At 52.6% G+C, this 22,771-nt stretch overlaps 1 protein-coding gene and 1 long non-coding RNA gene across 2 annotated transcripts in view; one reads left to right on the top strand and one right to left on the bottom strand.

Annotated features, from left to right (window-relative positions):
• ANOS1 (anosmin 1) overlaps nt 1–18,336 on the top strand; it is a 136,672-nt gene extending 118,336 nt beyond the window's left edge. Inside the window, exons 8-12 of the mRNA XM_029929604.1 lie at nt 9,211–9,305; nt 11,310–11,481; nt 12,250–12,470; nt 13,474–13,615; nt 14,751–18,336. Coding sequence (XP_029785464.1) covers nt 9,211–9,305; nt 11,310–11,481; nt 12,250–12,470; nt 13,474–13,615; nt 14,751–14,809 — 689 coding nt within the window. The 3' untranslated portion in view covers nt 14,810–18,336. The remainder of the gene's footprint in view (nt 1–9,210; nt 9,306–11,309; nt 11,482–12,249; nt 12,471–13,473; nt 13,616–14,750) is intronic.
• A 1,584-nt stretch (nt 18,337–19,920) lies between these two features.
• Nucleotides 19,921–22,771, bottom strand: part of LOC115283768 — a 134,770-nt gene continuing 131,919 nt past the window's right edge. The window contains exons 6-7 of the long non-coding RNA XR_003905061.1: nt 21,441–21,570; nt 19,921–20,031 (exon numbers count right to left, since the gene is read on the bottom strand). This is a non-coding gene — a long non-coding RNA (uncharacterized LOC115283768). The remainder of the gene's footprint in view (nt 20,032–21,440; nt 21,571–22,771) is intronic.

The following is a 22,771-nucleotide window of genomic DNA, read 5'->3' as shown; positions in this document are numbered from 1 at the left end:
TCTAGAAGTTTCTTCAAAACTCCTGCTATCCATGGTGCCCAGGTGGTTCAGTCGGTGAAGCGTCTGACTTCGGCTTGGGTCATGATCTCATGGTTCGTGGGTTCAAATCCCATGTCAGACTCTGTGCTGACAGCTCAGAGCCTGCACTGCTTCAGATTCTGTGTCTGCCTCTCTCTCTGCCCCTCCCCCAACCTCTCTTTCTCTCTCAAAAGTGAACAAACATTTAAAAAATAAAAACAAACTACTGATATCCATTCTGCAGCTAAAACAACATTGCCGTTAAAATTAATGTTTATTATTGTCATGTTAATTAAAATTAAAGTCAACTTATTAAAGTAAATATCATATATTAATATACCCCTATCACTAAGTTTAGTAAGGTTTATGATAACTATGAAATTACTAAATTGAGTAATTTTGGATGAGAATTGTATGCCATTATATCAACATCAGTAAAATGACACGTATGGTATACCGTTGGAACAATATCAGTATAATGATATTAGAACGTGTTTTACTAATATAACCTTGAAAATATAAACATCGCTAATGAAATAAACAAGTAACCGTACTGAAAATACAAACATCTGAAGCATGGACGCCCACCCCTGCCGTCCTGCCCCCCTGCGACCGGAGGCCGCTGGGTGGGAACGTGAAGCGTATGCACCTGCCACCAGCCACGCAGCGACCGCTACATGGGGAGCGGGAAGTGGCTCCATCGCCTGGCGGGAAGCAGTGACTGATCCGTGCACGGTGCCCACGGCAGCTCCTGGTGGAGGTCACCCGATGGAGCTTTCCAGCTGCTGCCGGGGACCTGCAGTGTCCTGTCCCAGCGCTGCCGTGGACGCGGGTCCCGGATGCGCACGCCCGCCCGTGGAGGGGGTTCTCTGCTCACACGTCAGGTTTAGCTCTGGAACGTGCAGTGTCCCAAAGCGGTCGGCCCGGTTTGGGTCCCTCTGGCAGGACCCGGTGGTCCGGCTGCGCGCCTCGCTTCCCCGTGTGGGAACCCCACATCTGGGGCTCAGCCGCTCTGGGGCCTGTGTCGTGAGAGCGGGTCTCAGCTTGCATTTGGAACCTGTTTAGCCAGGGCCCCGCCAGATGCCTTTATACATGAACTCTGTGGGCTTTCTCCACTCTCCACTCCCACTTTCCTTCCTTCCTCGGTGATTCTTACTTTTAGAGGGAGTCACTCATCATTTTGTGTCCTTTCGGTTAGAGCTCTTGTTGTCTAGTCAAGAGTCTTTCCTTCTACGAGGCTCGCAAAATCCTCCCTCATCTCCTAGACGTCAGAATCCGTCCCCTCTCTTAGGCTGACTCCCACCCGGAATGCACATGTGTTGTAGGGGCCCGTCTTCTCTTTCTCTTTCCCTCCCCAATCTCCAGCTCCCATAGCATCATTTATTGAAAAATGACTTTTTCCCCGGGGCACCTGGTGGCTCAGTATGTTGAGCGACTGACTTTGGCTCAGGTCATGATGTCACAGGCAGTGAGTTCGAGCCCCATGGAGGGCTTTGTGCTGACAGCACAGAGCCTGCTCTGACTCCTCTGTCCCCCTGGCTCTCTGTCCCTCCTCTACTTGAGTGCACTCTCAAAAATAAATTTAAAAAATACTGACTCCCCAAAGCTCTGAGCTGCTACCTTGGCCCTAAATCAAATATTATAGGAAGTTAATTTTTTTAACTCTCTGTAGAGTGATTTGGCATATTTTCCCAACTTTCTGGCATTACCAATTTGTCTTAACTGCTATAAATATTTTTAATTCTTTAATAACAGTCCTTCAATTTTTTAAAATCATTTTTCAAACTGTCTTGACTATTCTCGGCCCTTTGTATTTTTGTATAAAAATTTGCATTAGTTTCTCAATTTCCACAAAAATCTTCTGCAATCTCTATTGAAATCACAATCGGTCTATCTGACAACGACTAGAGAATTCACAGCTTAAAGGTCTGCACACTTGACATATCACTGTATTTATTCAGGTTTTAAAATTTCCTCTTCTCCAGGGATTTGTCATATATAAGGTAGAAGCTGTCATACTTTTTAACATGATTATTCTATGGTATTTGTGTTTATTTGGATCCTATTATATACATGCATACATTTCCCTCCATTTTATTCTCTAACTTTTGCTGCCATATATAAAAATGCATCTTCAAGGCACCTGGGGGGCTCAGTCAGTTAAGCGTCTGACTCTTGGCTTCATCTCAGGTCATGATCTCATGGTTTGTGAGTTTGAACTCCACATTGGGCTGTGTGTAGACAGTGCAGAGCCTGCTTGAGTTTCTCTCTCTCGCTGTTTCTGCCCCTCCCCTGCTCGCCCGCTCACTCTCTCAAAATCAACAAACTTAAAAAAATACATCCTCTCTCAATGTCTTGATGGCAAATCCAGCTTTATCCAATCCAAAGTTCTATTACTTTGCTCATTACATTTCATCTGGATTCTTTCCCATTCTTCCATTCATTCTAGAAAGGCAGTCACGTAGCATGTCAGTAGTGAGGATTTTCCATTTTCCTTTCCAGACCTCGGACATTCAGCTTGTGTGCCTTGCCTTGGCAAGGACGTCCAGGACAGGGTGGAATAGAAGTGACCGCCGCAGACGCGTACGGTCCGTGTTCCCGCCCAGCAGGGACTGGGACACACGCCGCCACGGAGTCACTTCCGTCTCGCAGGGTGTGTGGGTGAGCGTGTGCGCACGTGCGCCAGCACATGCCCCGTCTGCACACGTTACTTCCTGTGTGCAGTCCTGGCGCTCCGGAGGTGGCCACATGGTGGAAACGCGGATGGAATTGTGAGCACCGTGCAGCACCGTTACTTTGCTGTCAGGTGTAGGTTGATTTCGCCAGATCACGTGGCCGCTTAGGAACTAAGAACAAGTCAGGCTGTAATGAGAGTTTTGTCTTCCTCCAAAAAGCTCCTTTCCTTAAATTATATCCATCCCATTTCCCTTTTGATTTTGAATTTGAAAGCCAAATTAACATATAAAACACAGAGGAGCTCCCCAGTGTCCGTGCCAGAGCCATCTGTAGGAGACGACTGGAAAGCTGAGGTGCACAGCATGTGTTCCAAACTTGTTCCACATTCGGTCTCCTTCTAGAAAAGCCTGTTAGGCGCCATGTCACCTACAGAATCCCAAACCAAAGTGCCCCCAGCCACTTAGGAAGCTGTGTATATTCATAATTATCACAGATGTAGGAAAGGAGACACCTTTTAAATGAAAACGTCGTGATGCTATTGTACGAATTCTGTTTGGAATGTGAACACGAGCTTTCTTCCTGTCAGGAATGAAGGGCACTTTGGTTGGCTTTTCTGGACTTTTCCACTCTGTACAATTATCGTGTGCACTGACTACAACTTGATAGACCCAGCTCAGATGCCTTGGAAGCCTGAGGCAGGAGTACCGGAATATTCTTGAATCGTAACTAATTTCCACCAGTGGAAACAATGAGTTGAAAACCTAAAAGACAGTGAATGTTTGTGACCAATCAGAGGAGAAGAGAATCTTGTTGACTAATCGAGACAAAATTGTAAGTGGCTGTCTAGATGGCTGTCACATCTCCTAACAGTGAGGGTGCCAGCACGTTGGGTTTGGACTTGGAGTTTGGAACTCAAAAGCACAAATCGGTTCACTTACACTGAATATTCCCAAAGAGAGAGCATCAGGTTTCTGTATTACTTATGAGGACCCAGCATCTAATTTTGTAGGGAAGTGACTCAAAACATCAAATGTTAGCTGCCTAGTGCCCACGGTAGTTGGGTTGTATCAGTGAATGCTCTGGAAGGAAAGAAAAAGCCTCCACAGTGAATTTGTAGAACAAACATTACTTGAAAAGGAACGATTCACTAGGTAATTGTATTAATTAGTTCTTTTACTCTACAGACATGTGTGATAATAGAATCTGTAATTGATTATTTTGAGCTTTTGGTTTAGAGTTAGTGTTTGCTCTCAAAATATGAAAAAATTGCTCAGAAAGAGAGCGAAAATATACTTTGAGTAGAAATGCCTTCCGCCTAGTAGGTATTCAAAATTCCTTTATAGAATCGTACAAAATCAGGAAGTCTGTCTCACTGAAGCATTTTGACAGATATAAAGAGAATGAGGTATTATTTCAGGAAAGGATGTCATTCAACTAACACTTACCGAGCACGTCCTACCTCAGGGGCTCCGTGTGGTGGCGGAGCTGCTGCGGGAAGCGCATTCCTGCCCGCGGGACGGGCCTTTCCTGACGCCTCTCCCCGCGTCTGTCCCTGCCGTCAGCGCGGGCAGTCCCCTCACCACAGCTCTTCCGCGCTGCTCCGAGGTGGCCCTTCGCCCAGCTCTGGTTGCAGTGACCCCAGCACTCTTGAGCATTACGTTTGGAATTTCGAGATTCACGCTGATTTACAAATTGTGCAGCCTTTAATTTTTGCCAGACACGGTTAGATACATTTTACTTTTTTATTTTTAGGAGCAAATGAGAGACGTGTACTTCTTGAAGCATAGTCGAAGCATGCTGAACAGAAATTTCAGTATTTAAAAATACTTCTCAAAGGGTGGAAGGAAGAACTTAAGCTCAAGAACCAGAGCTATGAGGCATTTAGAATGGAATTTTCTTAGGTACTCCTTTAGGGAACATTTGATTTAATAACAGTTTTTAATATTCTAGTTATACACTGGGTCCTAAAGTCACATCCTAAATACGAGCTTGCAGTATTTTCAGACTTGGCAAAATGAAGCTAAAGACACGATTATCTATCCACCCATCCAGCCACCTCTCCACCCATCCTGTCTGTCTGTCTGTCTTGTCTAATCTACCTAGTACTTGTTTTTGAGAGAGTGTCTGTGAGCAAGAGGAGGCAGGGACAGAGGGAGAGAGCATCTTAAGCCGGCTCCATGCTCAGTGGAGAGGCCAGCAGGGGACTTGATCCTATGACCCTGGGATCATGACGTGAGCCGAAATCCAGGGTCGGACACTCAACCGACCAGACCACCCGGTGCTCCAATGGTCGCTTAAGTTTGAACCCATTCTTTCCTCCTCTCCCCCCACGTGTTAGGTATCCGGGGTTGTGCTTTACAGCCTTTTATTTCGTGAATCCATTTATGGAAGAATTTCATCTCACTGCTTGTGTGCTGACTCCTTTTGTTCCTGCGCAGGCTCTTTCCTCTGCGCTCAGTGGCCTCGTCCACATTTCTCATACGGCTGGTTTAGTGGCAACGCCTTCCTTTACCTCCTGTATGTCTGGGAAACTCTCCTTGATTCTGAGTGATAACCTGGCTGCTTATTCTGGATTGCAAGCCTCGTTCTTCCAGCACTTTCCATACTTCATGTGGCTCCCTCCTGCCTGCAGAGCTGCTTCTGGAAATCAGCGGACAGCCTCACGGCGTTTCCCTGGTGTGTAACTGTCCTCTCTTGCTGCTCTTAAACCTCCCTCTCAAGCACTACTTTCTACTGCTTTAATTACTATTTATCTTCTCTGGACCTCCTTGGGTTGATATTTTGGGGGCTCTCTGTGCCTGCTGGATGTAGATTTGGTTTTTGGCTATTCTTTCCTCGTGTACATTTTCTGGCCCCTTTCCCCTCCCTTCTCCTTCTGGAACCCTATAGTGTGAATGTTGTTACATTTCACGTAGTCACGGAGCTCCGTCAGTCGAGTGTCATTTTTGTTAGTAGTAGTTTCCTCTCTCCTGTTCAGCTTGCTTGCCTTCCATTCCCGTGTCCTCCGGTGTGCACTGCGTCTGCTCTGCTTCCTCTACTCTATTTGTTCTCTCTGGTTTGTTTATAGTTCTTGTTACTGAGTTTTTCATCTCTAATTGGTTCTTTGTTTTCTCCTTCTTGATGTTCCCACCGAGACCCTCCAGTCTGTTCTTAAGTCCAATGAGGATCTTCCTGACCATCGCTTTAATTCTGTCAGGAATATTATTCATCGCCATCTTGGTTAGCTCTCTTGCTGTGATTTTGCTCTGTTCTTTCATCTGGGACCTACTCCTCTGCCTCCTCATTTCGTCGGACTCTCCGTGTCTGTTTCTCTGTGTTGAAGTCAGCGACGTCTCCCGCTCTTGGACGCAGCGTCCTCATGAAGGAGAGTTCTGTCGTGCGCTGCAGGGCGGTGTGCCCTGTCCACCAGCATCTGGCGCCTCGGGAGAGTCTGCTCTGTATCTTGTGGGCACTGCGCTCGTGTAGCTGAGTTGTGTTTGCCTTCAGTCCAGGTGTCTTTAATGGCTCTCTATGCCCGTTGTGGGCACAGTTTTGTTCCCGTGTTGTTAGGGGCCAGTCTGGGGTTACCTTGGTCTGCAGTAGGGCATTTTCAGGGCATTCTTCCTGTGTGTCCTCTGAGAAGCTTATGCCGGCGGCAGGGCCTGCGGGCAGACCCGATGCCTGCCCCGGCCCACTGCTGGGGTTGGCCTGGCGTGTTGGTTACCGTGCCCTCTCCCTGGGGCAGGAGTTGCTTTGGGGGTGACGTTGGCCCCTAACAGGACTGTCTGCACAGCACCAGGCAGGTGGCACTGCTTTAGATGGGCTCTGGCCCGAGTGTATCTGAAGGGGTGGGTCCCGCAGGAGAGCACGGGGACAGGGTATGCGGAGTTAGCACAGTGTGTGATGGCCGCCCGCCGCCCAGATGTGCAGAGGAGCACTGCTAGCGCGCAGGGGGACAGTATTCGTGCCGCACTGGTCCCGCAGACGTCCTGGCCTCGAGGCGGGGGTGGAGGAGAGGAACGGCGCCCGTCACCGCCGTGTTCCTGGAGAAACGTCCCCAAGTCCCCTGTCCCTGCAGCCCACACTCCGCGGTTCCCAAGCAGAGCCCCGTCCTCGGTGCCCCGTGTTGTCCTCCTGCCACGCCCGTGCCACATCTCAGCAGGGCTGGTGGTTTACGTTGTGTCTTTAAGGGCAGGGACTCCTCTCCACTCTGGCTCTCCAGTCACACCCGCTGAGTTTACCTTTCCAGGTGTGAAGCTCCAGGGATTGTAGTAACTCAAGAGTTACGCCCCTCTAGCTTTCAAAGCCAGGTCTTACGGGGGTCTCGTCTCCCCTGGGTGCGTCCCCTGTGCCTTGGGTGGCCGGTGTGAGGGCCCACAGCCACGGAGTTCCCTCTCCCCGGACAGTCCTGGGGGTGTGGTGAGCTCCCAGCCACGTCTCTGCCCGTCCTACCCTCTTCTGTACACGGAGCTGTGGCCAGTCGGTTCGGCCAGGTCATGGGTGCTAGCTTGCTGTCTCTGTGTGGGTGCGAGCCTGGGGTCTGCCCCGGACGTCCAGCGCCCTGGGACTGAATGAAATTATTCAGAAAGGGGACCGTGACCTCGAGGCTGAGCTCCTCTAGAACTGATGGGGGATGGAGTCGAAAGGGGTGGCCAAGGGCATCTGTAATTGTTTGAAAGAGAATGCATGTGGATGGGAGAGGGGCACAGAGGGCACAGAGGGCACAGAGGGCTGCAGTGGGCTCGGAGCTGACAGCCCAGAGCCAGACGCAGGCCTCAGACCCGCAAAGCGCGAGTTCAGACTTGAGCCAAAGTTGGATGCTTAACTGAACCGCCCGGGTGCCCCCAACGTGTCCTTCTTAGCGCCTCCTGTCACGAAAAGGTCACCATGCTGTAAAGCGCGCGCAGGACTCTTGCAGCCCCGAGTCCTCGGGTATGAACTGCGCGCCGCTGCGCAGTGTGACCGCAGACCGTAAGCATCCCCTCGGCAGGGAGTGTCCGCCCAGAGGGGACAAGAGCCTGTTCCCATCTCGCAACTTTCTTGATGGCTTCCCTGTGGCCAGAATCCACCGTCCCACAGGGTAGCCACTAGCCGCTTGTTGCTCTTTGCATGTAAATTGATGAAAAGGAATTAAAATGAAGCCTTGACTCCTCAGTCACACCAGCAACATTTCAGTTGCTTTCCAGGCACAGTGACCGGGGGCCACCACGTGTGGACTGTTTTTGTCATCTCTGTTGTCTGGGCATCCAGACGGCCTGCCCACACCATCCGCCAGGCCTTCTCCCGTGTTCACTGGAAAGTTCTGAATCCAGGAGATAGGCAGCGCGTGGATCTACAACTGTGACCTTTGGCCACACACCTGCCCCCGTATCTTCTGTATTTATCTGCAGCCGGATCACCCTCTAACCTAACATATACTTACGTGTTCTGTGTTTTGTTTATGTAGCTCTGTTTGCTTTTAAGTCCAGACAGCAGTGGTTTCCATGCCTGGAGCAGCGCCACTTGCATGAAAGCCTATGGATTCAGTCGTTGGCCCCGTACTTGTGTACAACGCACAGCTCTTCCCCTGCAAAACAAGCCCCGATGCCTGTTGTGTAAATCTGAAAACCGCCGGGAAGCGGCTCCTGAAAATGCTGCTGCCGGCCTGACACCCGCTCGTCCTCTGATTTCAGGCTCTTCTTTTCTCGATCCAAAGTGCTCTGAGCAAGTTCCCACCAGAACCACCCAGTCCTATCAAAGCGTTTTTCCCTCTGAAACCTGCATCAAACACTTGGCGTGACCGTTGGGGACGTGATGTTAATCGGTAGCAAAGTCGTGCCTTTCCACCCCCTCAGGCACGCGGGTTGGTGCATAAACCTGACGCTGGCCAGACCTCTGTTCCCACACTCAGCAAGGGGCTGGCCATCAGTCTGTTATCTGAGCGACTGCGCCCGCGAACGGACGTGTCCACGGGGCCAGGACTCTGACTGTCCTGGACGGCAAGTCACGGCCCAGCGGGCGTCAGACGGGGACGTGTGGGGACACACCTGTGCAAGGTGGGGGCAAAGGGGTCCAGCAGCTCTCTGCTGAGGGAACTTACCTGTAAGCACACGGGGGAGCGCGTCCGAGTGGTCCCTGCTTCTGGCTTGAGGAAAACGCTTTGCTTCTGCCGGGGGCCCGTGGCCTGTCCCTCAGAGACCCGGAGGATCACACTTGGGATGCTGAGTCCCGCCCCCAGAACGGAGACTCCGGCGGCGGAGACGCCGCCCTGTGGGGGTTCCGCCTGAGCAGACACCCCAGTACGACACTCTCGGGACCCACACAGTCACGCGGCGGTGACTTCCGGTACTTTCTGGCCGGTGCTTGCATCTCACCAGGCTTTCTCCCAGACTCTCCTCCTGCCCAGGCGTTCCGCACACCCGCTTGCCTCCTTTGCTCTGCGTGTGCGTCTTGGGTGCAGAGCTGCATTTCCTTCCTCCCCGTTCCCTCACGATCTAAGAGCCGCGGGCGACGTGGACTGTGGCTCCAGACCGTCCTGTCTCTGTTCTGACGTTACAGATCCCAGCGTCGACCGATACCACGTGCAGTGGCTCCCGGAGGTCTGTGCCCACAACACCAGCGCCCGAGCAGAGGCGTCCTCTGGCCTCACCCAGGTGAGAGACGGGCACGTGGCGTTCGGGTCCTTTGACGTGCGTCGTAAACAGTGGACAGACAGCTGGGCAGAGTGACGACGGACATAGCTCGTTCTCACCGAGTGGCCGTTGGGCAGCAGTCAGGTGGGAGAGAAAACAGGACCGTCTCTGCTCACCCACTGTCAGCTCCCCGAGGGCGCGGTCCCAGGTCGTGCAGGGTGGGGCCTAAACGCAGAGAGAGGACACAGTTGCTGGGGGACCCCCAGGTCCCAGGAGAGACGCTTCTGAGACCCCGTGTGTCTCGTGTTAACTGGACGAAAGCTTCCCATTGTTTTCTGAATCTTGCCTCGGCCTCACGATCCACAGGTAGTATCCTGCCTTCGGGTTTCTGTCCGACCCTGCCATGTGGCATCCTGCTTTGCCACGGCCCTGGCCAGCTCCCGCTTGTCCAGGGAATGAACGACGTGTCCTGTGTCACGCATAGGGCACTGGTGCAGTTCCCGATGTGGGAGACGCAGCGGGAGAACACGGACTGCCTACGGATGGTAACCCTGCGGTACCAGGGTATGGTCCCACATACTGGGGGTTAGCGCACGAATTCCAGAGAAGTGTCAACAGGCCACCAAAAGAAACGGCAGCGCGTTGTACACAGTGTCGACGCCAGCAGCTGGTCTGTCATCTGGCAGGACAGTGGAACGTGTCCAAAGGCATGGCCCCACACGTCTCCTCTGCTGATAGATGATACTTAAGCAGAACATTCTTCTTTTGACTATTTTCTAAAGCAACAAGTAGGGTATTTTTAGAGTCCTATCTTGATCACATAACTGTAAGGTAGTCAGATAAAGCACGCCAGCGGGTCTGCACAAATACCGTTTTTACTGGATTCGACTTATCCCAACTCAGGCTTGCCGAGTCTGCTCCTTTTACGTTTTCGTAAGTGGTTCGCAAAGTTAGCGGACTTCACTTGAAAAGGCAGAAAGGAAAAAAAGAAACATTTTAAGAAGGGAAACTCCCTTGAAAAGCAGAGAAGGAAACGACGAGAGGCAGGGCTGCTTAAACTTTCTATGGGCAGGGGCGGGGCTTCTGGTGGTTTTACTTACAGATGCCTTGGGATCCTGTGCACTCTGGCCTGTTTTCGGGGGCAGCCGACCCGAGACTCGCCCTCTCTAGGAACTCGGACAGGCATAGTGAGCACGTGCGGAACACGGCCGATGTGGTAGGAGCAAGCAGGGAAATCCCCAGAATGCACTCTGCTGCAGGCTGCCACCTTGCCGTCTGCACACGGCTGCTAGCCCCCTTTCTTCTCCAGCTCTGCCCGAGGCCGCAGGGCCCGCCTTCCAGGCCCCACAGCAGTGGCGGGCTGTCCTGAGTGGCTGGCGTGGGGCTCCAGCAGCGCCCAGCAGAGGGGAGACTTCTCCCCAAGACAGAGCTTCAGGGAGGCAGCCATGTGGGCCCCGCCTGGCTGAGCCGCCTGGGCAAAGGGCCAGCCACTCGCCTCCCCGCACTGGTCTCCTGCCCCGCCCACCACAGTGGTGGCCTCCATCCTGACCGTGACCTCGCGTTGAGCCCTGGCGTGTACTGTGCTTGCCAGCCCAGTGTCCTGCCTCAGGGTGGCTGCCGTCCGGCAGGGAGCCCACCGGCCCCCTCGGTGCCCTGGACAGAGACGCCCCTGTGTTTTGTGCACACTGGACGTCATTCAGCAATGAGAGTCGTGTTTACAGTCCTGTGGTCCCACCTGCGTGGCAAGCGCCACACGCAGTCTGACAGGTCACACGCAGCTGCCGTGGTCCTGCTGCACCATTGTCCCGCTCAGTTCCGGGGTGCCTCCCACGCCTGGGGCGGCCCACTGTCCCCGTCACTCACAACGTGGACAGTGTCTCCTTGTAGGTCCATCAAAGCCACATCGCATGCTCTCCAAATACAGGAAACCATGCTTCTTGGAACAGAGCTCATTTCCTGCCACCTTTTTATCCCTAATGAGACGTATTGCTAGCATATTCTCTGTCTCTCTCTGTCTCACTCTAGGAAAATTATATAATTCTTCAGGATCTATCGTTTTCCTGCAAATATAAGGTGACCGTGCAGCCAATACGGCCCAAGGGCCGCTTGAAGGCAGAAACCGTTTTCTTCACGACTCCGCCGTGCTCCGCCCTGAAGGGGAAAAGCCACCGGCACGTGAGCTGTCCTGACGAAGCAGGTGCGTGGCGACCTGACCCACAAGTGTGCGTCTGTGGTGCTGGCCACACCGTGAAAACATTTCCCGACTGCCTTTCATGAGACCTGAGGAACTGACTGTACCCCTCTTCCTAAACTAGTCTGACGGCCAGGCTGGGAGGTAGCCTGTGGGTGGGGGCACCGCTATGTCACCCTCACGGCACGGGACGGACGTCCTCCGCTGCCAGTGTTAGCCCCTAGAAGCGAAGCCGAGGCTTTCTACATTGCTTGTGCCTCAGCGTGTTCGATGAAATTATTTCATTTTCATCCCAGCGCTACGGCACGAGACTTCCCTTTACGTACTTTCAACCCACTCCCCGTCCCCACGTCTTCCCCCGTCCCCTCTCCTTGCCAGAGCCTGTCCTCCTGTCCTGCGGTCGAATGAGCGTCCCGGACGTGACACACGCCCGTGAGCAGCCCTGACCTGGGATTCCTTCTAGTACCTTCCCCTGACGCTGGTCATGGCGTTCACCTGTGCTCTCGAAGAAGTAGCCAAGCCCTCCCAGGGGGCAGAACTCCCGCTCCTCCTCCTGTCCCCAAGGCTGGGTCCCAAAACGAATCCCCAGAGTACCCCGCACAGAGTTGCCGCACCCAGACGGCCTCTGGCTCGCTGACCGTCCCCACGGGTCACGGAGGGGATGGCCCGAAGCGTGCGGGAAGACCGAGGTCAGAGCGCGCGTGCGTCCCCACAGCTCCCGTGTGCCGTCGTGTCCCGCGGCCTCACGTGCTCCCTCCTGTCCTCTCGCTCCAGGGCACCTGCCTGCCAAGGGGCTCGCCAAGCCCGAGAACCTGTCTGCCTCGTTTGTCGTCCAAGACGCGAACATCACGGGCCACTTTTCCTGGAAGACGGCCAAGGCCAACCTCTACCAGCCCGTGACGGGCTTCCAGGTGACCTGGGCCGAGGTCACGACGGAGAGCAGGCAGAACAGCCTGCCCAACAGCATCATTTCACAGTCGCAGATACTGCCTTCCGTAGGTGCCCAGCCGGTTACTCTGCGCGCTGACACACGCTGCTGGGGGCCGGGGGGGCCCATCCCGAGGCGTATTCCCACATGTCCTTCCTGTGGACGCAGCAGTTTGCAAGTACTGACCACCTGTCACAGGGTCAGCTCGCCACGCCCGGGGTTACTTGGGCAGCCCCGAGCCTGCGAGCGACAGACCAGTTTCTCTGTGAATCCGGGGCGCTCTGGTCCAAGTGGACGTGCCCTGTTTGAAGTGTTAAATTGGGGGAAAATAGCTAAAAGAAGCTTGTTGTTTCTCTCCCTTTTCCCCCTTGGAATCTGGCCTGAGCCCATAATGCATTGGCCTGTCTTCCAGGCCACTTAATTCCTTGGCTTGAAAAAAAAAAAAACCATGTGTGGGCTTTTACCCTCTGAAAATGCCCTGAGGACATCCAACTCCGGCTCCGAAAAGAAAGAAAGGGAAGAAAAAAAACTTTAGTGCGGAAGGAAAAATTCCTTGGAATTAGAAAGTAGTTATTCTATGAATGCATTAGGTTTTATTGAATTTTGAAAAGAATGCGTTGGCATAAAAATAAACATTTTCGGTTATGGGCAGTGACAGACACTGTGATTTAAGGAAAACAGTTGGCTCGCTCACTGAAATGAGCACAATCAAGAATTCACATCACAAGCTGTCCAGAGGAAAACCTTCAACCATGGGAAAGTCTTATGTTAGGAATAAAAAGTGAAATCTCAAGGGTGAGCCCTGAGAACTGGCACCGTGGTACATGTGGACCCTGCCAAGTGTGCCCGGGCTGCCAGGGCTGAGCGCGGTGCCGAGAGGGGACAGGCGGGGGGCTCTGGCCGGGTGGCAGCTCCACAGTGAGGCCGCTGTGGGCTCACACCCGCGCTCTGCTCCCACGTGCTCTCCCTGGTCACACCCGTTCTCTGACCGGGACCAGTCCGTGGGAGAATGCACCCCTGCCCCGTGCCTGCTGGGTTACAGGTGGGCATACCCTTCTGTGCCCCTGCAGGATCACCACGTCCTGACGGTGCCCAATCTGAGGCCGTCTACGCTGTACCGGCTGGAAGTGCAGGTGCTGACCGCGGGAGGGGAAGGGCCGGCCACCATCAAAACCTTCCGGACGCCCGACCTCACGCTGCCCTCGGTGCACAGTGAGTGTGGGGCGCGGGGACCCTCTGATGAGTGACTTGTCCCAGGTCCCTGTGATGTGGGGGGGGGGGTGTCTCTTGATCTGAAATCCTTCCCCCCATGTGCGTGTCTCGCTGGACCTGACCGTAGCCACCATCAGCGCCATCGTGGGCTCGGGGACAAACCCGCCCTCCCTGGCATCGGCTTCCTTCCTTCCTCTTTCCTACACGTTTCCAGCTTCTTTCTTACTTACGTTTCACATCATAAATACACATGAGGGGGGACTCTAGTCTCCCAGCAATCTGAAAATTGAGATTTTCAAATACGACGATACAGGAAATACTTTGCTAAGGATTATTTTCTTATTACAATATTTAACTGTAATATATCACATAAATCTTCTTCATAGTATGACAAATCAATCTACTGGATTTACTGTGCAGTCAAGTTTTTAAAAAAGAATTATCACCCACTGTTTCAAAACAATGAGGTGCTTGCTGAATTTTAAATTACGTGCTTCATCTTTTTCCAGCTTAAACTTACAAAGCAGTGCCTCCAGATCTGTCTGGATTTACGTTTACAGTCTGCACTGGCAAATTTGCCCCGATGTCTGTGTGTGGCTAGAACTGTAGACAACACCCCTCAGCCCGGGAGAGCTTGGCACTCCCTTCCTTCGTAAGGGGGGGGCTGCCTTCCTGACACCCCTCCTCCGGAAACAGGTCTCATCCAAGGACTGGTTACGTTTTTAACTTCGAGGAAACAGAAGGACTTTGGGGCCAGGGGGCACCTGGGGGCTCAGTCGGTTGAGGGTCCAGCTATTGTCATGATCTCGAGCCTCACACTGGGCTCCGTGCTGCCAGTGCAGAGCCTGCTTGGGAGTCTCTCTGCCCCTCCCCTTCCGCCTCTTTCTCCAAATACACTTTAGGAAGGAAAGAGAAGGCAGGGCTTTGCTGTGCTTGTGTAACTGGACGATGCAGGAAGCCAGGCTGTCCTCCTCTTGTGAGTTCATGGATTTAGGGGAGAGGAGGGGGCGGCTGATCCCGAGCAGGGGAGCCGCGGTGCGGGAGGGAAGGCTTCCTGGGGCTGATGCTCTCCCCGCCGGTCCCTGGCTGGCTGTTGCGCAGCAATGACCGATACCTATGTCCTGTCGCCCTGCAGGACCCCACCTCAAACACCGGCACCCTTATCATTACAAGCCTTCTCCGGAAAGGTACTAGCCGGCTCCAAAAGAGGTCTAAGAATGGACGGGATGTGCTGGCGTGTTGAGCTGCCAGGCCTCCGCCTACAGGCAGGCGCCCCCCGGACTCCCTCCCCCATAACTCTGCGCCCAAGGGACCTCTGCTGATCGGGGACACACAGTCAGTGGGGACGGAAAGCGGATTCCCACGAGGACGAGGCCATGAGGATGCGGCCCGGGGAGCTGCACATGTGAGTCCCCAGTGAACGACGCAGGAGGGACCCTCCCTGGGTTCGCGGCCGCACGCCCTCAGTCAGTGCCACCAACACACAGTTCAGCCCCGCACTCGGCCTCACTCGAATCAGCAAAACGTTTAAAAACGATGCTTTGATTTGCAAAGTCAACTAAGGTGATGCAGTTTTTAGGCCCTATTTATTGCAATCTCCCATAAGATGATTTATATCATGTGTAATTTTTACCCTCAAATACAGCAATCAGTTTAAACCTCCGCCTGTCCCTAAACTACATCCGCACAAAGGCAAACAGCATTGCATCTGTCAGCCGTGGTTTTTGAGAGACATCCAAGTCAGGAACGATTCAGCCAACCAACCTGCTATCCAGAGTCTGCCTCGGAGAAATTAAAATTCTTTCCTGGGGATACTTGTTAGTATTTCATCCTGCAAAGGAGAACTTTTCCTACTAGGTTTTCTTATCTTTTCCTTGTTTCCTTCATGCAGGAAAGGGCTGCTGATAGGCTTTGTTTTACCACTTTACGCATCTAAAAATTTACAAAACCTCTTGCTTAAAATGAAAGAAACCCAAGGATCTTTACTAAAGTGCTGCCTTTTCTTAATCCATGTAACCTACTTGTCTGCTAGAATATTCTCTGTTCTCGGTCATGTAGGAAACACAAGGCCATGATTGACAGAGGGCAGCAACTCACTCTTTCAGATCCCTCCTATTGCCCTGTTTGGCTCCAAACTACCCCTTTTTAGCATGGACTTGGGGCAAACGCACACATCAACTATACATAATGTCACCGTGTCCCTGGGGGCAGCCTTCCACCCAGAAATCCTCAGTTTAATAAAATTTGTTCTTGAGGGAATATCACATTTACAGTTTGAAATATGCAGATGTTTTTGTGTCTCTAAGGGTGTGTGACACACACACACACGCATCACTGACCTTGAGCATGACTTCCCGAAGAAACTGTTCACAGCTACCAATGATGGATAAAGATGAGTTCTAGAGAGAAAATTATACATTTTTCCCATCAGTGCTTATTCTATGAGGACAAAGCAATGTATCAAAGTTAAACATTTAAAGGAAAGGCTTCCTTTCATCGTGTGCCTGAGGAAACTGGGGGACGTTTGGGTACCGTGGTCTTGGGGGCCGATGGCGGCGGTGGGCACTCACCGTGTGGGCGCCGAGGGCTCCTGGGGGCGGCGGCTCAGGCCTCCTCCACGTCCCGCGGCTTCTGCACAGCGTCAGGACGCAGAGGCTCTGCAGGAGGAAGAGAGACTGGTTCCATTGAGGCCCCTCTTTAGGAAACGCGGTCTGGACGCACGGACATGGGGTGGCAGATGCTGAAAACTGCTTCCTGGGCCGTGAAGACTTTTACAAGTCGACGACGCAGGCGCTGTTTTGCAGCCAGGCACAAGGGACACCCCGGGGCGCGTCAGCAGGGACGCCTCCTGCTGGTTTTCTAAAGTCCCAACGCGCTCTGGGCCACACTGAGCACGTGTGCTGTGCAGTCACCTGGTGCTAGCAGGGACGCATCTGGAACGGACGGTGCAGGAGACCCCCCCCCCCCCCATTTCAAGCAGCCCCGATGCTGACCCAGCACCACAGTTCTCTGCGAGGAGGCTGACTTCCGCCACTGCCCTCAGCGGTATCTGATTTTCAACTTGTCAAATTTTCACACACGAAGACGTCTGATACCAGCTCCCCGCGTGTCTGCTACCTTCACGTGTCACGAACAATCCCAGGGTTGGTGCCACTGCAGTTCTGTCCTGTTGTCCAAAATGGAGGCATGCATACATAGATGTGAAATATTATTAAATTATTATGTCCGTTGAATGTTACGAAGTTTAGCTAAGTTTCCTTTATCCGGGCAATAGACAGTGAGCAAATCTATGTTTCGTGTGGATGAAGGTCCCGAAGCGTGCCTCTCCCTGAGGAAATCGAGAGCAGCGCGTAGGAGCGTCTACTTTAGGTGATTAAGGAAGCATGAGTTTCTCTTATGAATTGCAATAATATGCAAATTGGTCAAATTATAATTAGATTTTTTTAATTTTAAAAATTCGAGTGCCCTAATAAAGATATCACTGGGGATTTTCCCCCTTTAAACACAGTCTACGTGGCTACGTCTCTAATACGTCATGTTGAAACTAAATGCGTTCCTCTTATCTGAGGACACCTATATTCAGCAATAGTATTTTCTCTTCAAACTGGAGCCCAACAGAACTACCGAGTCCTCGAGTCCCACGGCTCACTCGTGTCCCCGCAGCTGCAGGGACGCGCACGTGCACTTAGCCGGGGCCTGTGGCGTGACGTGTAGGCGAGCCTGTGCCCTCTGAAGCCGTTCGCTGTTTCAATATGACGTATTAGAGACAGTAAAATGGAGGACACGTAGTTGTTTGAAATGATTATTAAACCAAACTCAAGTTTAAAGATGCATCTATCCCCGGGGAGCCTGGGAGAGCCCGTCACTGACTCTACAGGGCAGGCTTTCCGCAGCTCAGCCCCGCGGGCGTGCGGGGCCGCTCACGCTCTGGGGCGCACGTCCTGCGCAGTGTGCGGTGTCCCTGGCCCCTTACCTGCCAGATGTCCCCAAGTGGGGACAACCGAGTCTCTGGCTTGCAAGTCCTGAAAAGTCACAGCATTTGGCTCCAAAGCCCCGTACTGTCGTGTCTGTCCGCTGAATCCCGTGATGGTAAGACTGACCTCTGACTTGTGTGTCGGGCAAGTGCAGTCAGCGTCACTTGTGGTAACGGCTTATTTATTTAGTGCCCTTTCTCACACCATGGATTTCCTAAGTTTTCCTATTCCCGTCTCGGAATCTTGTTCTAGAAACCTTCCCCTTATAAGCAGAACACGAAGGCTATCTATCTGTCGCATGTACTTAGGACTCACTGAAAATAATAAATGCATAAAGATGGTGACTCTAATCTACGGTTGTGCATGGCCAGACTCCGTTTCTTACCTCTACTGAACATGGTAGCAAGTTATAGCATTTCCGGAGTGATTAACAGAGGTCTGTATGTAAAGTTACTGTTTCTTAATTATACTGTAGAGTGCAGATAACAAAAGACCTACCTTCTCATCCAAATGGCCAACAGAGTTCACGCCTCTTAGACTGGTCATTCCGAGTCAATATTTATTTATGTCTGTAATAAAAAAAAAAGTGATTTTTGTGTATGTCTGTCATGTTATTTAGAGAAACGTAATCCTGTAAAAAAAGTTTGTAAAAAAAAGTATTGTAAATAGGCTGATATTCTGTGACTCATTATTTTCATGTTAGAGTTTGTACATACTGATTCAGTAATAAAGTATCCTTACACCTGCCCGGTGGACTAGACTCATTTATTCAATACTTTCATTTTCCCATTTTTCCCCTGTGTTCCCAGGGAGAGTCAAAGAGTCAGCATGGACGGATTTTGAGGTGTGGCGAGTGCAGCACGCGGCCCTCCAGCCGGAGGAAAGTGTTCTGGGGGTCTGAAGATCAACACTCTTGAGAGTGCGTTCGTAGAGTTGACTTAGGGCTGGTGTGGCGGTTTTTACCCACAGTCTACAACGTGAAGCGCCCACCCCATGCCCCCATAAAATGCTAGAGGTGCGGAGCGCTCTGCCTCTGAGGTTCCCACGCCGCGCGCTGTGTTCCGCGCTCCCGGGCTCCGCGGAGGCCTGTCGGAGCTGCCCGCACGTCCCACTGGGCATCGGTGGCCGCGGCGCGCCTGCTGATGGACGAGCAGAAGGCCGCCGTGAAGCGTGACGAATGACGTGGTGTTCTCGGGGAGCCTCCGCCTTCTCCTTCCCCCATAAAATCACCCACTTAATTTATACATTCACTCAACAAACATTCCCTCAGTTTCTGCCGTGTCCCGGCCCCGTTCCTAGAGGTGGGACTTTGCCTACAAAGGGAAATCTCCCCGTTTGCTTTTTTCCGGTAGGCAGAGAAGTGATACATAAGACAGGACCCTAAGTGAACAGTGAATAATAAATGAAAGCGCTCAGAGGTGGGGAGGTAGGGAGCTGAGACGCTGTGAAATGCAGTCAGAGGGGTCAGGATATGAAGTTCAGGTCTCATGAGTGTTCTTAAAGGTCACTCTGGCTGCCAGGGGCAGAAGAGGCTGTATGAAGCACAATGCGAGCAGATGAGGCAGAAGACCGTGGCCTTTGTCCACGTAAAGACAGGAATACGGGTTAAAATGCAAAGGTCACAGTAGACGTGCGGAGAGGCCAGCAGCTTGGGGCTGTGTTGTGGAAGCTGCACGGAGAAGACACACGAGCAGGTGAGCCAAAGACAAATAAAGACCTGCTCTGAACAGCACTCGGGGATTTTCAAACCACAAGGGTGAGAGGTTCTTTAAAAACACTTAGCGGGAACACGTATGAATCCAGACCCCCAAGGCCACATACTGTATGACAGCATTTTAAAAATATTTTTGAGACAGGAGGACAGAGGATCTGCAGCGGGTTCTGTGCCAACAGCAGAGAGCCTGACGTGGGCTCCAACTGCGAGCTCACGACCTGAGCCAAAGTCGGACTTGACCGAGCGAGCCAGCCAGTGCCCCGTGTGCCTGGATTTTTATCAGAGTGCGGACTCGGGAAGCACACGCATGCGCAAGGCGGGTGGCCCGCAGCTGGGGGCGGGGGCGTGCCAGGGAGCGCCCCAGGGGCACAGGGCCTCCCAGCGGAGTTGATGGAGGCGCCCTCTAGCTGCAGGAGGTGTCTGCACAACACCGCGAATGGACCAAACGCGACTGGGCTGCACACGTCAAAATGGTTCATTCTGTGTTTACGTGAGTCTTACTTCAATAGGAAACAAGTCTGAGCAATCCCGCCTAATATATATATGCCTAATATACACGCCCACGTGCACGGGCATGCATCCTGCTGGATTGTAATGGAAATACCACTTACCAGCTCTCACGCGTGCCAGGAGATTCATGTCTTTATCCGCAAAGTCGGTCATCCCTCTGGTTTTCAAACGGAAAGTTTGCAAAACTGGTGCCAGAGAAAGGGCAGTGCTGCTCCGACCTGGGGGAGGAAGTGCTTGGGTTGTATTCTAGGTGGTTCTGAGCACCAGCAGAGAGTATCAGGAGATGCCAGGCCTCAGATGGCAGCGGTGGCTGCCCCACCCCGGGCCGAGACCCTGCAGCACCACAACTACTTCACCCGTGTCTCCTCCTGCCTTTGACTCCCTGCAGCCCTGGGACCAGAGTCACCTCCCAAGCCGTGACCCAGTCACTTCCACCGGTCTCCTCACCCTCCATTCTTCTGTCCGCCCCTGTCACGCATTCAGCCTCCACGCCTGCTGCACTCTCCCCCCCTGGAGCCACACCACGGGATAACCCGTTGCTGGGGTGGGGGGAGCACCGCGTCAGACACTGCGATGGACACTTTCAGGACTGTTCCCTTTGGGGACATGTTTTCACACAGCTGTGTCTTAAGAACATGAGTCTGGCGGCGGCGCCTAGCGGCTGGGTTGGTTGAGCATCTGACTCCTGATTTTGGCTCAGGTCATGATCTGTAGGTTTGTACAATCGAGCCCCGCATCAGGCTCTGTGCTGAGCACGGAGGCTGCTTCAGATTCTCTCTGCCCCTCCCCTACTCATGCTCGCTCTCTCTCTCTGTCTAAACTAAAAAAAAAAAAGAACGTGACTTTGTAAAAACTTGGACAATGCTTTTACTTTGAGCTGCCACTTGTGGGACTCGTCAGTGAGGGAGAGGTCACTGTGGGTGACAGAGAAAACTTTAAACACTAAGAGTTGGGTCCTCTCTGTTCGGAGGCACGTGCAGCGCACCTGCCCCTCCCCGCACCGGCTTTCCCATTCAACGTGAGGATTTCACCACTCGATAGTGACTTAGAAGTTGGGTTTAGTTATGTAGGAGGAGTTTGCAAATTCCAAAGTGTGTGTGTGTTTAGAAACCCCAGGTACCAGGGGACTGCAGTCTCTAACAGGAATGTGCAGGCTGTATCTGCTCTAGCACTTTCTGATGTCTGGCCCGAGGGGGCAATGGGGTGCGCTCTAGAACAAGATAAGGAGCGAACACAGTTCACGTGAGATCTTCATAATGACAAGCCCTGATCTACAGATAATGCAGTAAGAGGACTTCAGAGAAGCAGACGAAGAGCAAACGAAATCCTAACTAACAGGCACAAAGCAAGTGAGCCAAGTCCGCAGGAGCACTTTGTGCAAATGTGCAGAGCAAGGAGCACCGGGCACTGAAAGGGGGAGACGAGCGGAGGCGGGAGGGAGCACGGGGCCCCGGGCACATCCCCGAAGCCCGTGCTGGCTCCTGTGCACAGTGATGAAGGGTCAGAGGTCAGCCTCGGACGCCTGCCAAGGTTCAGGAGGGGACACGCTGGTGGAAACACAGCCGGAGGGGCGTGGGGCAGGCTTCCTGGGTCCCAGGAAGAGCGCAGTCTCCCCTCCGGCCCTCACCGGCGACAATCTGGCTTTGCCAAACTTCAGTGACAAGCCGCGCACTCATGGATGGCCCATCTTTCCGGGAGGAGTCCTCTTGCCTTTTTTTCTTTTTAACTTGCTGCTCTGAATTGTAGACTCCACGCAACTGTGAGAAATAATTAAGACAGGTTATCACCCTGGACCTTCATGGGGCTCCAGCCACAGTGACATTTTCCCCAATGACAGTGCGACAGCCCAACCCAGAGAGACAGCTGTGGCAGCCACAGAGCTTACGCTGAGTTCACTGGCTTTACACGCACCAATGTGTGGGTTTCATTCCATTACGTGTATGCGTGCTACTCTGCTAGGACATCTAAGACAATTACTTCCATTAATCTTAAGGAAGTGTTACATATTTCTGCACGTTTCCTAGGGCCCAATGCCAACTGTCTTCCGTTGACTTTCCGTATATTCTGTAGATACGATGAACTCAATATGCATCTGATGACCATCTTGAATTTCAGTCAATGCACTGTATTCTGAAGGGGCTGCAAGTCTGACAGATGTGTCTAAAAAACCTGTCTTGTTCACTGAAACTAAATTAAAGCGTAATTAAAATCCAGAGATTTGAAAAGTCATTTCACGGACTCCTAGTAATGTGCGTGCATCTCTATGGTCTAGAAGTGGATTTGAGGAAGAAAAAACAGGAAACGGAAATTCGTTATTCTTTAGAACGGTAAACAGCGCCCACAGTGGGGAAGTTTCCAGTCTCAGATTAAAGGAACACTTAAAGACTGGGGTTTGAATGATCGCCTCTGGCTATGAGCATGACCCTGGGGCAGCTGCTCTCAGAACTGGCTGCCTCGTGGGAGCCCCTGGGGGCCTTGGAGCCCAGCCTCTTCTGGCACCTTCAGCTCTGCAGGGTGAACAGCAGAGCCGTCTGAAGGCGGCCCCAGCGAATCGTCCTACCCGCCTGGTGCGGAGCCCACTCTCCCAGACGACGGGAGATCCGAACGGACGGTAAGTGGTAGCAACATTCCCGCCCGCACGGCCGACGGAGCAGAGTCGCACCGCAGGGTTGGGCTGATGGCACCGGAGGGAATCGAAGGGTTCGGATGACACTTTACACTTCACGGAATCATATGTGCAGGCGCAGGCACTGAATGCGCATGCACATAGTCCCGTGTGTAGACGGATCTCTACACATGGAGCTCACCCAGTGGCCCTTCTCTTGGGGGGCCTGGGGATCACTGGGGGCAGTCCGACACGACATACGGGTGGTCGCCCGCAGTTTGGGTACGCCAGCGTGCGTTGGTGGAACTTACAATCCTTTCGGGCCCGGCGAAGTCGCTTTCAGGGAGGCCGCT

This window comes from Suricata suricatta, chromosome X (assembly GCF_006229205.1).
Source record: "Suricata suricatta isolate VVHF042 chromosome X, meerkat_22Aug2017_6uvM2_HiC, whole genome shotgun sequence".
Taxonomy (NCBI): domain Eukaryota; kingdom Metazoa; phylum Chordata; class Mammalia; order Carnivora; family Herpestidae; genus Suricata; species Suricata suricatta.
This window is presented reverse-complemented; position numbering and strand designations above follow the sequence as displayed.